Raw genomic sequence first — 16,407 nt, 5'->3', positions numbered from 1 at the left:
GACATTTTCAGCCCACGTTCAAAGGAGGGAAAGGCCTGAGGACTCAAAAGGAGAAAGTTTTGCCTCCTGGAGCACCTAGAAAACTTCAAGACAGCCAGGCTGTGAGCAGAGGGATCTGCAGGACTGGGGAGGAACTGTGAGGCTGAACTGGGACCCTGGGCAATGGGGACTCCTATGAGCCCACTCCCTTGCAGCTAGCACCAGGCTAGGGGCGTCCCATCCACTCACCCCTCGGGGCTCTCAACCAAAGCTCTAGCCCTCAAAAAGCAATGTGGTTACTGGGCATATTACCAGCGGTCTGTGTGGAGATGGAGGAGTGGAGAGGGAAGGGAGGGAGTGAGAACTCCAGGCAGTATCTTCTTCTGCCCGGGAGAAGGAAGATCCAGCTTGGTCCAGAACAGCTGGGCTGAGTCCTGGCTTCACCAATGACTGGGTGTGAGTTCTTGGGAATGATATTTAACTTCTCTGTGCCTCAGTTTCTTCATCTGAACAGTGGAAATAATCAAATTCCTGCCATGCCTGCAAAGTGCTGCTCTCAATGTCTGGATCACAGTAACTCAGGAGAAATGAGAACGAACCCCTGTGGTTCTTCTTGTTGCTCTTATAGCCACCACCTGGAGGAGTGAGTCAGAGCCACTGCCATGGGCAGGGCACCTGGAGCCCAGGGGAGGGAGCTGGAGGTGACCAGGCTGAGCAGCGCTGACTGGGCAGGAGGGGCTCTGTGATGTGGGAGTTGGGTCCTGCAGGCTCTTGTCATGTAGGGCCTGGGTCGTGTTGCACTGGGCCACAGCAGCAGCCATGGGTGGTGTGAATGAGGAGCCAGATGGAGCCAAGGGAGGGCACCGTGCACTGTGAGGCCAGGCGAAGGTGAGAAGAATGGGCCCAGGGTTGGAGGCCCAGGCCAGGCTTCCAGAGGTCAGAGGAGAGGAGCCAGGCCCTACACCTTTGGGAGGTGCTCAGATCAGGGTGGGTGGGAGAGGAGGAAGGGGTGTGTGTGTTGGTATGTGTATGTGTATGAGCATTAGTGTGTATCTGTGTGTATGTGTATCTATGTGTGTGTATCTGTGTGTGTATGTGTATCTGTGTGTATGTGTATCTATGAGTATCTATGTTGTATCCGTGTATGCTGATGTACGTATCGATGTGTGTGTGTATGTTAGTGTGTGTATCTATGTATGTGTGTGTTGGTGTGTGTATGTCTGTGTGTGTGTTGGGTATGTGTGCATGTTGGGTGGTTGGTTGTGTGAGTTGGGACGTGAGTTGGGGTGTGTGTCTACGCATGTTGGGGTATGTATGTGTATATGTGTGTATGTTGGGGATGTGCCTGTGCTGGGGTATGTGTTAAATGTGTGTGCATGTGTATGTGTGTATGTGTTGTGTGGGGGTGTTGGTTGTGTGTGTTGGGGTGTGTGTCTATGTGGTGTGTGTATGTGTATGTATGTGTGTTCGTGTATATGTTGCTGTGTGTGTATGTGTGTATGTGTGTATGTTGGGGTATATCCATTGGTGTGTATCGGTGTATGTGTGTGTATATGTTGGGGTAATGCACTGCTGTGTATGTATGTGTGTGCTGGGGTATATGCTTTTGTGTGTGTCAGGGTGTGTGTGTGTGTGTGTGTATTGGGGTTTATGCATTAATGTGTGTTATGTGTATATGTTAAATATGCATTGGTTTGTGTTGGTGTGCATGTATGTATGTTGGGGAATATGCATTGGTGTATGTGTGTGTTGAAGTATATGTGTTGGTGTGTGTTGGGTTGTGTATATGAATGTATGTTGGGATATACGCATTGGTGTGTATGTTGGGGTGTACATGTATGTGCATATTGGGGTATATGCATTATTGTGTGTTGTGTGTGTATGAGTGTATCCTGTGTATGTGTGTCTGAGTATATGCATTGGTGTGTATGTTGGGGTGCATTTATGTTGGGGTGTGTGTGTTTGTGTTTGTTGAGGTATATGTGATGGTGTGTGTGTGTGTGTGTGTGTGTGTGTATGTGTGTGTATGTCTGTATGTTGGGGTATATGTGTTTGTGTGTGTGGTTTGGGCCTGTGTGTGTATGTTAGGGTATATGCATTGGTATATGTTGAGGTGTGTGTGTGAGTGTATGTTGGGGTATATGTGTTGGTGTGTGTATTGGGGTGTGTGTGTGTGTGTGTGTGTCTGTGTTGAGGTATATGTGTTGGCTGATGCATGCATTGGTGTGTGTGTGTGTGTGTGTGTGTATGTTGGGATATATGTGTGGTGCGTGCATTGGTGTGTGTGTGTGTGTTGGGGTATGTGTGTGGTGCATGTATTGAGTGTGTGTGTGTGTGTGTGTGTGTTGGGGTATGTGTGTGGTGTGTGTATTGGGGGCGTGTGTATGTTGGGGCATGTGTGTTGGTGCATGCATTGGTGTGTGTGTGTTTTGGGGTATGTGTGTGATGCATGTATTGGTTTGTGTGAGTGTGTGTGTTGTTACCTCTCCCTCCTACCATACATCCTTTCACACTCCCTGCTTTTGCAGGTGCTGTTCCCTGGCCTGCGACGCCCACCCCTTGCCTTGCCCACAGTGCAAACCCTGCCCATGGATCCTTCAAGGTCCAGCACAAGCCTTTTAGGTCTCTCTCAGCCCCCCGTATATACCTACAGGGCTCGTCACTCCATGCTCTGTGCCTACACTGTGTCCAGTGCCTCTTCATCTCCAAGGAACATTCATTTCCTACCTTCTCAGGATTCCTGAAGGTCATTGCCTTGTCCCCTGTACCCATCACCATGCCAGGTTTATGGTAGCCCCATCCCCAATGCTAATTGGACAAATGGATTCATTTATTCATGGCAACACGTATTTATTGAGCATCTACTATAAGCCAGGCCACTTAGACATTGGACCTTGCTGCATGAATGAACGAACATGTATGTCTCATTCATGAAGGACAGAGGTCGGGGGCATGGAGTGGGTGCCTGGGTAGCCCCTTACATGACATTACCAGACTTGGCTTGGTCTCAGAATGAGGCAGAGCCACCACAGGGTTTCAGCAGGGAAGAGACAGGGTCTGCCCTGGATTTTAACTGCCCCCTCTGCTGTTCTGTGGAGAGCAGACAGCAGGGGCTTGGGTGGGTGTCAGAATTGAGGAGGTGACTGTCGCGCCTGGGTGGCTCCAACCTTGGGGAAAAAGGAGGAGAGATAGCAGACCCTGAAATATCTGAAAGGCAGCATTGGTGAAGGAGTGCACATGAGGGGGACTCCAGTCTCCGGCCTCCTCCACCCCAACATCAAACAGTGCCAGACCCAGAGGAAGCCAAGCAGATCAAGGCCAGGCACTGCCTCCTGGGGGCGGGGCAGAGCGGGTGAGGGTCTTCATTTGCATCCTATTGCAGGCCCCCACACACGTCCTGATCCCAGCAGCCTTTGATCTGGTTTGATGTCTCCTTCAGCCTTCTTCCCAAGCAGGAAGGCTTTTATCCTCAGAGGTAGCTCCCAGCCCGGCTGTGCCCAGGTCTGTCTCTGACACAGTGCGGTGAAGGGAAGGGGGAGTGTGTCACTCTCTACTCGCTCAGGCTCAGAGCCCTCCAGAGGCCTGGTCCGTGGTGACTGTGTGTCCCAGGTGAAGGGATTGGCTCTCGGGAGGATGGCCAACCTGGTCACACAGCTGCAGGTTCTTGACTCTGGCGTGGACAGTGGTGCTGGAAACTGTCTGCACCAACCCCCTGGTGGGTAATTCCTGGGTTCTCAGGCTCCAAGGATGGGGGCGCAGACCCCTGTCCCTATCCTCTGCATTCCTATTTAGAAGGCAGTTCTGATGTTGTGTGCTGCCCCCCTGGGGCAGTGAGCTGGCTCTACAAGGGCTGGGAAAGGGGGAGAAAAGGAAGCCTCTGGGGTCTGGGGTGGGGTGGTCACGCAACCTCAAAAACTGCACATATGTAGATTCAGATGAGTCGCTTTGATCGCTTGTCCCTTAGGAGCCATGGTCGCCTGGATTGGGAGAATTCGTGGAAATGGCGCGTAGAGATGCTCAGTCGCTTTGGGGGAAATATCTGTTCTCACTCAACCCATGTAGATCTCCCCGTGGGGGCTGGAGAGCGTCTCAGTGGTTTCCCAAATGCTGCTGGCTTCTCTGGCTGGCCTGGGCTGGCACGACTTTGCTCAGTTCAGTGTCCCTGGAGGTCTTCTCTACACTCCCAGGGTGGGAGTGGGCATCACCCTTCTGCCAACTGGGGTCTCCTTGGGTGAGCAGTAGTAATGGTTAGAACAGCCACAATAATTGGCACTTATGGAGCCTTTTCTCTGTGCCATGCACTGTGCTAAAATCCTGGACCCGCCTGGGGGGTTATATGCCTTGCCTGAGCCTGTACAGCCCAAACGTGGTGGAACCAGGATTGACAAACAGCCTGAGGTAGTATCTGGAGGACATGATTGGCCCAGCCCTCCTGAGTCAGGTGTGTCTCCCTGTCCCTTGCTACTGAGGGTCCTCCCTGATCTACAGATGAAGTTATAGAGGGGGACATGTCCTTCACCCTCAGAGTCACTGCCTGTGGGCCCAGAGAGAGCAGAGGATCCTGGGATCCAGGAGGCACCCTGGGGGAACCCCTGCATGGGACGACCTCTGGGTTGCAGCCTCTGCCTGGCAGCTGAGGAACAGATTCATGGGGTGCTCCGTCCTCTGGGGTCTTGCCCAACCCCCGTCCCTCCCCAAAACCAAAGTTTCCAAAGTACGAAAGAGACTTCGGCTCTGTCATGGTATCAGGCATTTTCTCCACACTGCTAAACTGCTGCCTTTGAGTTCCAGGTCTCCTAGCAGTCTCTCTGCCCACCCCACCAGCCACTGGACCTCAAAGCCAGGTACTCCCCACCCTGGTCCCCGGCCCCAGGGTTCTCCCCAGCTCAGTAACCCCCAACCTTCCCTCAGCAGCTGGAGGGAAGAGAGTAGTAAAAATCTACTGCGGTAGTGAAAGGCATTCGCCATCTGAGCGTTCGCCCACAGCACTTCTGCGACCATCTATCCTTCAGCAAGAAACATTGTTTAATGCTGATGGTAATGAATGAATCAAATTGTGAAAATTAAACCAGAATTTGAGCATTAGCACCAGGACGCTGGCATTTGGTGAGTCAAGTGGTACTGCTGTCACCTCCCTTCTCACTGCTCAGGGGCCCCCTCATCCTGCCCGGCCAGCAAGATGCTCCCCACGTGGCTACAGTGGGGGCAGCAGCAGAGGCACAGCCTTGAAACATCCCCCTTAGGAGTTTGTCCTAATCCTGAGGTTCCACTGAGGGTGCCCTGGGCTCTCCTTTTAAAATACAAATCCCTCCAGCCCGAGCCCCATCCTGTCCTGACACCCTGAGTAGAGTGAGCTCAGAAGATTTTGTCTCCCTCTCAGAGGAACCCATGGGAGGATGCAAAGAGATTCTGGCAACCAGATTCCACTGTCTTTACGTAAGCACCTGTCGCTCCCCGGGGTGCCACCCAGTGCTTTTTATAGGCTGTGAACCAGAGCTCAGAGTTAGACTGGGGTTTCAGGAAAATCAGAGAATCCTGAGTCAGAGGAATGGGTGACTTTTGTATGCGCTGGTGGAAAGGAGCAGGCAGGAAGCAGGTGAAGAAGCAAAGTCAGGCTTCCTAGGGTCCCCTTCTTGCAAAGCTGCCACAGCAAGGGACCACTTGGAGCAGGTGGAAAGGGCAGCCAAAGGTGTCCCTCCACCTCTCTGCCTTTGCTCCAATTCTGGTGTGGGCCTGTCGCCCCTGCACGTGTCTCATGCACATCATAACTCCAGCCCACCTCCTCCTGGAAGCCATCAGGGTGTAGCCACTTCTTCCTCCCCATCTAGCCTCTTCTGGCCTGCATCCCAGAGTTACTGGATGTGTCTATCAGGCCTGTTCTCTGTTCTCTCACCAGGGGCTCCAAGGCAGAGGCTCTGGGCCCACAGACGAAGGACTCTGGATTCTCCAGGGATCTCAGAGCCAAGCACAACTCTTTCTCCCCAACCGGGTAAAAGAGAAAACCCAGAAGCGCTCCCAAAACTCATCTCAGATCTTCTGTTCTGACAATTCCCTGGGGCACACAGTGAGTGCTCAGTCAACGCTTGCTGAAGGGGTGGCCAGAGGGGAGACCCAAAGTATGGCAGGGGCCTTGTCCAGCCCCTCCTGAGGTGGCTGTCGACACCTTCACCTGACACAGAGCTGCGGGCTTCTCCCATCCACAGTTTTATTGGCTTCCCCCAGCCCCAGCTCCTACGCAGGTGGGGTGGTGAGTGCAGACTCTGCCTGCTCCCCCATGGTGGTTAGACATCTGGGCACAAAGAGCCAAGCTACCCTTTCTGGGTCCAGGCAGGGCTTAGATGAGCACCCACCTCCTGTTGCCCAGCCCTTTGGGGAGTCACACTCCTGTTCCACAGAACAGATGCTCCCTCACACCTGCAGGCACAGACAGTCAGTTTAAAAGAGCAGATGGCAGCAGCAAGGGCTTTGGGATCAGGAAGTCAAGGAAACCCACGAGACTGGGTTGAGTTTAGGCTCCAGCTGTGGGCAACCTCCTGTGCATCCTGGAGCTGCTTCTCCACCCCAGCTTCCTTGTCTGAAAAAGCGTGAAACCCGTGGTGTTATCCTGGGTCCTGCCCAGCACTGCCACTCTATGACCTTGTTCTTCCAGGTTCAGGGACAGCAGTTCTTGGGGCCACTGTGTGGCAGCCCTACTGGCCTTTGTCTTGTTTGGGTACTTGTGTGTTGTGGATGGCCTGTCTCTCCACCCAGATGGCAGCTCTGGCGAGCAGCTGCGTCTCTCTTGTTTACCGCTGTAGAGGCGATGCTTGGAACAGTGTCTGGCACAGAGAAGGCGCTCAGTGAACAGCTGCTGAGTGACTGTAAAACATGCTCCCCTTGCTCTGTCCCTTGACCAGGAGAAACCCGTGAGGCCTCAGTCCCCTCAGCTCAGGTCAGCGGATTTTATTGTGCTCAGTTTCCATCTTCCAGGACTGAGCCCCTGACCTGAGCTGGGCTCTGTTCAGAGGAGAATCTGGGCTCCCAATGCCGGCCTCCAGTTGCTCACCACATCTCCGAGCTCCCAGGGGTTCTCAGCGACCTCCCACTCACTCTTCAGCCCCTCCCCACACTAGCTCTGAGGCCACTCTTCGCCTCACCACCTTGGCCCAGCCCAGCAGCACCTACCTGAACGTCTCTTTACAGGGGCAGCTCCCGACACTCCAACTGTGGGAAGCAGTGGGCTCAGGGCTGAAGGCTCCCTAGAAAAGGGGGACCACCAGAGCCTCTCCATTACCCTGGGTCCCAGCTCAGGCAGCTGGGCAGTGGCCAGGGCCTGTTCTGCGTGTACCAGGAGTCAGGGGCTATGTAGATGGAGGAGGGTGGGCATGGACTGGAGAAACTGAGTCATTCTCCAAGACTCTTGTGAAATTGGCATCAGATCCAAGACACCAGCCAAATCGTACCATTGTTTATCTGACACAGCTTGAGACAGTTCCTCAGGAAAGTGGCCAGAAAGGAGGTGGGCAGAGGGGGTGGGAGACGGGGATGTCGTCCATCTCAGTGGGTCACCTCAGCCTCAGAATCTAGTCCAACCTATTGCTTCAAGAACGCTCCCCATCATGAGATGTGGATCCTCCGCCTTCTCCTCTCACCCTCTTTGACCTCTGCCCCCTCACAGTAGGGTTGACCTTCCAGGTCAAAGCAAGGCAGGGTGAGCACTGCATTTCCTCTTCCTCCTGTACAGAGAAACCCAAGTAGGGGCCATTGCCATGGTAATTACCGCTGGGCAGTCACTACCCCCGCAGCAGCTCTCGGGGCCCCAGCTACCACCATGGCATGAGTGTCTCATCACACCCATTTCACAGATCCCAAAACTCAGGTGTGGAGAAGGGACCGAGAGTGGGAGTCAGTGGGCCTGGCCCAGAAGGAGGTCCACTTGCAAACTCGAAGTCCCTCTAGCCCCTGGTCTGAGAGAGAAGCCTTAGAATCACTCGCATAAGTCACAATCCCCAACTGGAAGACAGTGCAAACTGAACACATTTGAGGATCCTGGAAGCAGACATTTGCGTTGGGTGCGGTCAATCCATGACTACCTGGAGGAAGTGGGTCTGAAGTGGAGTTTCTCTGGTTTCTTGCAGTCTTCCAGAAAGGTAAGGGTGGCTGTAGCTTCCCTGGGGAAATCCAGATGGGGAGGAAGGAGGAGGTGGAGCCTGGCCGCTTATATGTTTAGAAAGGCCTGGAGCAGGAGGCAGCTTACTGAGAACTGCACAGTGAAGGGAGATTTCAGGGGAGGGGAACGAGGAATTAGGAAAAAACAAAAAACCCAAAACCGGCAAAAAAGGAAGTGGCTGGATAGAAAGGCACGTGTCGATGAATTTTAATGCAATCAGAAAACTGTCATAGCGATAATAAAGGAAGACATTCAGCCATCAGGAGAGGCGAAAGCGAGGAACTGCGGTCCCCGAATGTAAATCAAGCTTGGGCAGAGGAGGTGCCTTCCCTTTCTTTCTTTCCTTTTCCTGTCCAAGTGAGGAAATGGAATTTTTAGCAAGAGGGCCAGGGATTAGCAGGGGCGGGTTTCCATTTCTTAGTCTTTCTGAAAACCCTATTCAGTTGAGCCTTTGAAAGGCACCAAAGGTTGAGGGGGAGGTAGGAGGAGCAGGGTGGGGAGGGGGAGCTGTTTTAATTACTCCACAAAAGAAGGAAAAGCTCCCATTTCACTTCCAGTAAATTGCTGTTGCTGCTTCCAGGAGTCAAACATAAGGGCTCCCCATTCTTTCCTCTGTCTCTGTCATCTTTCCCTCACAGCCTCTTCTCCCAGCTATTTCCCTCTAATGCTCTTGCCTATGTTTCCTGCCAGTTTCTCTCCTCCGCTCCCTTTCTGCTCTGAACTCTATCTCCTCCCATCCCACTTCAGCTTCCTGCTTCCACCCTCCCTCTCTCCCTTCCTTCTCCAGAGACTGGAGTTGGTGGGGGAGGGCTGCACAAGGAACTCTAGAGATGAGGTGGGGGTGTGCCCCAAAGTCTTGCCAAGCCACAGGAGCCAGAAGAGCAGTTGGAGGCAGGCAGTGGGGCTGGGGCTCTGGGGTCCAGAGCTTCAGCTGAGGCCCACCCTGTTGGAGGGCAGCTGGTGTTTCCTGATCCAGAGCTGGTAACAGGACCAGCAACCATGCCCTGCAGGTTATGGGAGGAGCTGGGACCCCGGCACCGCGTCAGCATTGAGAACTGGCCCAGTGCTGAGTGCATCTGGGCTGAGGAGTACCAGCAGGGCAGAGGGCAGGAGGACTGTGCAGGTAGCTTTTGGAGCGCAGTAGCCTGGAAGCTTCCTCTGCTTTGCTTCAGACCCCAGGACAGCCCCTTAGCTCTAAGCGAACTCTCCTGGCAATATGGGCAAGGTGGGGGTTCTCTAGGAGAGTAGGTACCAACCACCTTGAATACAGAAGGACATAGGGTCCCTGAGTGCCTGTGTGTTCAGAGGAAACCATGAACACATGGCCATTTGCAGTTTTGGGGTCTGCATTTCTGCAGCTTTGGCTGTGTGTCAATCATGTAATCATCCACAAACATCCAGTGAGTGCCTGCTGAGTGCAGCCACCCCTGGGACTCTGTTCCAGTTCCTATGGCTGCATACCAATTTAGCCCGAAACTGAGTGTTGTAAAACAACAGTTTATTTTGCTCATGGATTCTGTGGGTCAGGAATTCACAGGGCACAGCATGGAAGGCCTGTCTCTGCTCCAGGATGTCTGGGTCTCAGCTGGAAAATTCCAAGGCTGGGAGCTGGCATTATCTGAGGACTCATTCATTCACATGTCTGGTGGTTGATGTTGGCTGTCAGCTGGGGCCTCAGTTCCTTTCCATGGGGACTCTTCTACATGGGCTAATTGGGGGTTCACAGCATGGTGGCTGGCTTCCACAGAGCTAACACTCCCCAAAACAGAGCCAACGGGAAGCTTATCTCTTTTATGACCCAACCTCAGAAGCCACCTGGCGTCACTTCTGCCATTCGTTATTTCTTAGAGCAGTCACAAGCCCCACTGAGATTCATGGGAAAGGAAGATGCCCCCCAGCTCTCAGTGAGAGGAGTGACAGTCACACTGAAGTCAGAGCATGTGGGCTGCGGGCATCTTCTGTAGTGATTTACCAGCAGCCGCAGGCCGATACAGCCCCATGCGCACCTTGTCACCCTGAGCACACAGCGTGGGGTCAACAAAGCACTTGATACTCATCACAGGTGTGTGGGGGCTGCTAAGGCATCTTCAGGAACAGGTACCCCCAAAGTGCCCAGGGCAGAATTTTGCAGCGTGAAGAAATAGAAGAGCCAGACCATGGAGGGGGCATGCAGATGGAGGAAAAACCATGTGAGATACCAACGAGGTGTGCCTGGGATGGGCAGTCATTCACTTTGTTCACCCCATCACTGAATGGAGGGCCTGCTGTGCGCCAGGCACTGCTGCTTCAGCAGAGAGGCCTGGTCTCTTTCCCCAGTGAGCATCCCAGGGAATGGGCGGGAAACGGGAGCTTTCCGAAACCGGCAGTCATTGTCCTTTGACATTCCAGCCACAGGGATGGCGGCTGAGACAGAGTAAGGGAGGGGTAAGAAGGGGCATGGGTGAGGAAGCAATCCTAGAGCTGAGAGCTAGAAGAAGAGGACTGGACCTTGTGATGAAGGCGCTCCAGGCAGGGGAACAACAACTGCAAAGGCCCGACGGCAGACCTGACAGTTTTGATTCATTCTGGCGCCTGTAGAGCAGAGCGCGTGAGAGGAGGGAGGAGGGGAACGCACGCTGCCAGAACGAGCCGTGTGCTCTCATGAGGGGCTAGCCCAGGGGTTCTGCCCTTCAGGGTGCCGCTTGCCCTGCTGGCGGGAGGAGGCCGAGTCGCTGCCATCCAGCTCCCGCCTGCCACAGCTTCCCCCGCACCTGTCCCGCGGCTGTGCGCTCCCTCTCCTACCCCACCCACTTCACCCCTCGCCTCTCCCGCTCCGACTAAGCCCCGCCCCCGTCAGCCTCCCCGCACCCCTCTTCCCCCGGCTCCGAGCCCCGGCCCCGCCTCCCTGGCTCCTCCCTCTCCCTACCGCCCTCCCCCCTCCGGCCGAGCCCTGCTCCCCGGCCGCCCCCGCGCACCCCGGTCCCTGGCCCGGGTAAGCATCTCCTAATTTTGTTCCAGAAGATAGAAAACTCTTCGTGGGCATGCTCAACAAGCAACAGTCCGAGGACGACGTGCGCCGCCTCTTCGAGGCCTTCGGGAACATAGAGGAGTGCACCATCCTGCGCGGGCCAGACGGCAACAGCAAGGGTGCGCGGGGCGGGGCGGGGCCGGGAAGGTGCCCGGGCGGGAGGGGCGAGGCGGAGGGAGACCCGAGGGCACCTCTGAGTCTCCGGTGCCGTCGCGGTCTGTCTCTGGGCTTTTTGGTGTCTCTTTCTCAATCTCTACCTCACCCGTCTGCGTTCACCTGGGATGCGCCCTCTCCTCCCGGCCCCTCCCTGGCCCTGCTTCTGGGTCCCAGCTCGGCCTCTCGCGTCCCGCAGGGTGCGCCTTTGTGAAGTACTCCTCCCACGCCGAGGCGCAGGCCGCCATCAACGCGCTACACGGCAGCCAGACTATGCCGGTGAGTGCTGGCCCCTTGGGGCGGGGGCGAGGGCAGAGGCGGGCCGAGACCCCAGCACCCGCCACGCCCGCCGGCAGCCCAGTCTCCCCGAGAGACAGGAGAGCATGACCCTTATCCCCGGGTCTCAGACAAGGACGCTGAGACCCAGGGATGTTAAGGAACCGGCTCGAGGCTACCCATGTAGAAAATGCCCGCGGTGGGGTTCACACCTCATTCCACGGGGCGAGCGCTGATGTCACCCTCTCCAAAGCGCCCCGAGGAGCGGGCGGGGTGGGCCCGGGCCAGGGGCACCGACAGCTGCGGGCGGAGGCTCTGGAGCAGGTGGGTCTCACGCGCCGCCCCGGCCGCAGGGAGCCTCGTCCAGTCTGGTGGTCAAATTCGCCGACACCGACAAGGAGCGCACGATGCGGCGAATGCAGCAGATGGCTGGCCAGATGGGCATGTTCAACCCCATGGCCATCCCGTTCGGGGCCTACGGCGCCTACGCTCAGGCAGTAAGTGGCAGCGCGCACGGGCAGCGCAGTTCTCAAGCTCACTCCCCTGGGAGCCCCAGAGAGCAGGACACCTAACCGAAAATACTGCTCTAGCCCTCGCCCGCCCTAGCCCTCGCCCTCCAGAGTGAGAAGGGGCCCAGAATGAACCCATGAACCCAGGGAGTGTCACTTCAGAAGGGACTGAGAGAAGGCTGGCCCAGTGGGGTGGTTGCCAGGAGAAGGTGAGCTTGGTTCTAAGGCGCAGAGTTAAGAGAGGTCCCCAGAAACGTTACCCTGAGCCTTTTCATGTCAGCCAGATCAACGTCGAAATCCCAGAAGCACAGATGAGAAGGGAGGTTCAGGTCTTTGGGTGCAAACCACACCCACTCCGTGGAACGGGTCTGCAGGCCTCCTGGTCTCTCCTGGTAGGGGTCCTGTAAGGCACCTTAAAGCCCTCCACACCCACACTTCTGATATCTCCTTAGGCCTCTGGCCCACCTACTTCTTTCTTCCACGTTGGGGCTCACTCTGTCAGCCTCTCCCAGAGCTTCCTCCAGATGGTTACCACAGCCCCCATGTGGGTGGCACTGAAGCAGGTCACGGCTCTGGGTCTGAAAACACAGGCGCACCTCACTTCTGCAGTGCTGCCCACCTTGGCCACATTCTGTGGCCTCCTCTGTCTGCATTCACCTTTGTGACCACACTGGGGGTGCCTGGGGTTCTATTCATAATTCTCCTGTCACTTCTACCAACAGACTCCAAATTAAAGCCATTCTGGACAGAAATCTGTGCTAAGGAAGTTCTGCAGAAGCTCAGAACTTCCTTAGCATGTCTCTAGTGCTGTGGATGCCACATCCCCATGAATGACAGGCCTTACACAGGGCTGACCCACACCCACGGAGCCAGTCTCCTCCCCTGCCCCCCACAACAACTTCAGAGTGTTACTTTTAAATACAGTGACCTCTCAGGGCGGTGGCTTCTAATAGCTGTTGAAATACAGGGCAAGAATGGGAGAGGCATCAGGGCTTTCTGGGGTGCTGGCCGGGAGAATGTCTGGGGTCTCTGGGGCTCAGAGCCTGGGAGGTTAGTCTCCAGGAGCTGAGGCCCTTGTCCGGGAGGGATGCCCCCTGGAAGCATGTGATATTTTTTCCACTCCCTCTGCCCCAGCTGATGCAGCAGCAAGCAGCCCTGATGGCGTCAGTCGCACAGGGTGGCTACCTGAACCCCATGGCTGCCTTCGCTGCCGCCCAGATGCAGCAGATGGCGGCCCTCAACATGAACGGCCTGGCGGCCGCACCTATGACCCCAACCTCAGGTGAGCTGGCAGGTGCCTACACAGGGTCTAGCCCGGTGGGAGAGCAGCTGGTCCAGGCTGGGACCTAATTTAGCTACAAGCAGACCATTCTGTGGCAAGAGCCCATAGTGTCTAGGCCCAAGAGGCCTTGCCTTCTGACAGTTTGTCTCAAAAATGTTCTAATCCCTGGGGATCCAAGGAAAGATGAGATGTGGCACCCATGCAGTCAGTCCACCACGTGATTTCAGGGTGGGGCAGATTCCTCTCAAGTTGTTTAACTGTGTCAGGAAACAATGTGTCTTAATCTCTATTAACAATAGAGATCTGGAAAGAAAGTGACATGAAGACATCGCCCTATGGTGTCTATAAGGGAAAGAGCCTTGGCCATTCTGTGGCTTTGTTCAGTCCCTGGCCCAAGCACAGAAGGAACCCATTTGGTTTTTTGTTTGCTTGCTTTCATTCCCCTTTAACCCAACCTGAACTCACTGGCTTTTTCTAAGACAACTCTGCAACAAGCTAGAGAGAACCACAAGAGTTATCAAGGGACAGGAGCTTGGAAACGACCCAGCTCGCAAGTCATGTTTTTGGTTGAATCTTGGCTATTGTCCAGTCCAGTGAGTCTCAACTGTTGCAGTTATGCCCCCGAACTCCCAGGACATCTGGAGACATTTTCGACTGTCACAACTGGGAGTGGGGATTGCTACTGAAATCTAGTGGGTAGAGGCCAGGGATATTGCTATACATCCTACAGTGCACAGGACAGCCACCACAAGGAAATTTCTGGCCCCAAATGGTAATAGTGTCAAAGTTGAGAAATGCTCCTGCACCCCAGGCGCCCATTCACCGAGCTTCCTCGGCTTTCTGTGCCCAGGCCACAGCAGCAACTTTCCTAACATCCCAGAGCTGTTCCTTTCCCAGTTGAAAGCCACAAAAGACTGTGCCATCTCTGGGCTCAGCTGGAACACTACCCTCCACCTCTGATCCCCATGTGTACCCCCTTCAAGGGATACACATGAGTCCAGGCAGTGGACCAGACTCAGGTCCATGTTCTCAGAGGTACCCTGGTTCCTCCATGAGAGGAAGGCCCTTTCCAGCCTCTGGGACCTCAGTGCAATCACCACATAATATCCACATCTAGATTCCACCCACCTGGCATAGGGAGGACACAGGGCATTGTCATTTGACCCCAACTTTATCCTCAGCATCCTGACCACTACCATTGCTTCAACTGGAGGAGTCCGAGGTGTCTACTTTGTGTATGAGCTAGAGCTGAGCCTGGGCTCTATAACAACCTCTCTGCCTCAGTACAAGAAATGCCAGAATTAAGACCTACTCCATCTGAGCAGAAAAACTTCCTGGAGAGGTGTATCAGCCCCCTAGTGACCAAGTAAAGACCAGCTAATTCTGCCTTAGCTGCAGAGAGCAAGAACACTGAAAAAGACTGAAGGAGGGCCAGGCATAGTGGCTAACACCTGTAATCCCAGCACTTTGAGATCAGGAGTTCAAGACCCGCCTGGCCAACATGGTGAAACCCTGTCTCTACTAAAAAATACAAAAAATAGCTGGGCATGGTGATGCATGGTGGTAGTCCCAGCTACTTGGGAAGCTGAGGCAGGAGAATCTCTTGAACCTGGGAGGCGGAGGTTGCAGTAAACCATGATTGCACCACTGTACTCCAGCCTGGGCAACAACGCAAGACTATCTAAAAAAAAAAGTGGCTGAAGGAGGAGCAAGTGTGGTTACAGTCAAGGGCATTGAGAGTAGTCTGTGTGCTAAGGACAAGCCAAAAGGGTCAGAGATATCTTCCTTGGGCAGGTGGAATTTGGACTCTGCCTTGAAGGATGGATACAATTGGGATACGTGAAGTCGCTTCATATACGGAGATAAGCCAAGGCATGGGTCATAGATAAGATTGAGCTGGTATGTGAGGTCCAAGTCTATCCACAGGTCCTTGGAAACAGTTGAGTAGAGCTTTATGGGTGGACCTTCCTCACGTCTGTTCTGCTTGCCTCCCCTCCTCCATTATTCCACATCCCTGGAACCAGGTGGCAGCACCCCTCCGGGCATCACTGCACCAGCCGTGCCTAGCATTCCGTCCCCTATTGGGGTGAACGGCTTCACTGGCCTCCCCCCACAGGCCAATGGGCAACCTGCTGCAGAAGCTGTGTTCGCCAATGGCATCCATCCCTACCCAGGTAAGCACATCTAGTAGCACTTCCTTCCCTGTGCAGCACTTTCTTTATCCATGCTGTTCCTGCTCTTGCTGTTATAACAAGATGTGGCTCCTGCCCTCTATCCATTTCTTGATGAAACTCTGTGATCAGAGGGGGCCAGCCTCCCATCTGCCTTCAGGGAGCCCATGATGGCAGAAAAGAGACCAAAATCCTGCCCTTGGGGAGATGTCATTCTGATCAGGGAGACAGAACCCCATTCCAGGTGCTCTCTTAGCGAAGAAAGGAGACTGGGTGCAGTTGTACAACCATGTAGAGAGGCGAGTAAGTGCAAAATAATTGAGTGTGAATTTAACCTACAAGCAGTAAGGGGATAGAAAATAGAAGAACAACCAGGGTTAGTGTTAAGTAGGAAAAGACTCTTTGGGAAAGGAGTGGAGGGAGGTATAATGATTGGCAGCCTGGCTAGTACAGGCCAGTCCAGTCCCTTGTTGCACATAGAACACGATCAGCACCCTGGACAGCTCAGCACCTCAGCCAGCCCAGCATCTCAGAAAACTCCTAGACCCTCTTTTCAAAAAGCCTGGAACACAGGAAGATCCAGGAGGCCTGCTCCTGATTAACTTTGTTCCTCAAACTTAGCCATCCTCACAGGGTGAGAGTGTCCAGTTGGCCTGAAGCAGCTCTTCTCCCTGGTCTGGAGAATGGGCTACTCTCAGGGTAGGGAAGCTGGGCCCAAAGCCCTATAGCAGAATCTAAGGCCAATGTTCTCAAGATGAGAAGAGTGCCACCTTCCTGGAGGGCAGAGGAAAAGGCTAAAGTCCCTGTAAGTATCAGTAAATGCCCACTTCGGGGTGGGAAAAGGGGGCCCAAGAAGGAGGGTGGGACATGGACCTATCATT

The 16,407-nt window shown here is 54.5% G+C and overlaps 1 protein-coding gene across 36 annotated transcripts in view; it reads left to right on the top strand.

The window, feature by feature from the left end:
* The window catches only part of CELF4 (CUGBP Elav-like family member 4), a 321,627-nt gene that overhangs the window by 280,155 nt on the left and 25,065 nt on the right, over nucleotides 1-16,407 (top strand). For 19 of the 36 annotated variants that reach the window (XR_001818322.2, XM_037730395.1, XM_037730397.1 and 16 more), the window contains exons 4-8: nucleotides 11,126-11,254; nucleotides 11,488-11,567; nucleotides 11,918-12,061; nucleotides 13,208-13,355; nucleotides 15,380-15,529. Coding sequence is in view for 35 of the 36 variants with exons in the window: in XM_037730395.1 (XP_037586323.1) it covers nucleotides 11,126-11,254; nucleotides 11,488-11,567; nucleotides 11,918-12,061; nucleotides 13,208-13,355; nucleotides 15,380-15,529 (651 nt within the window). In the remaining variant the exon portion in view is untranslated. The remainder of the gene's footprint in view (nucleotides 1-11,125; nucleotides 11,255-11,487; nucleotides 11,568-11,917; nucleotides 12,062-13,207; nucleotides 13,356-15,379; nucleotides 15,530-16,407) is intronic. The other 17 variants (XM_037730399.1, XM_037730393.1, XM_037730403.1 and 14 more) reach the window with 2 other exon arrangements.

This window comes from Cebus imitator, unplaced genomic scaffold (genome assembly GCF_001604975.1).
Source record: "Cebus imitator isolate Cc_AM_T3 unplaced genomic scaffold, Cebus_imitator-1.0 Scaffold342, whole genome shotgun sequence".
NCBI classification, from domain to species: domain Eukaryota; kingdom Metazoa; phylum Chordata; class Mammalia; order Primates; family Cebidae; genus Cebus; species Cebus imitator.
The sequence above is the reverse complement of the archived record's forward strand: the minus strand, read 5'-3'. Positions and strand labels throughout refer to the sequence as shown.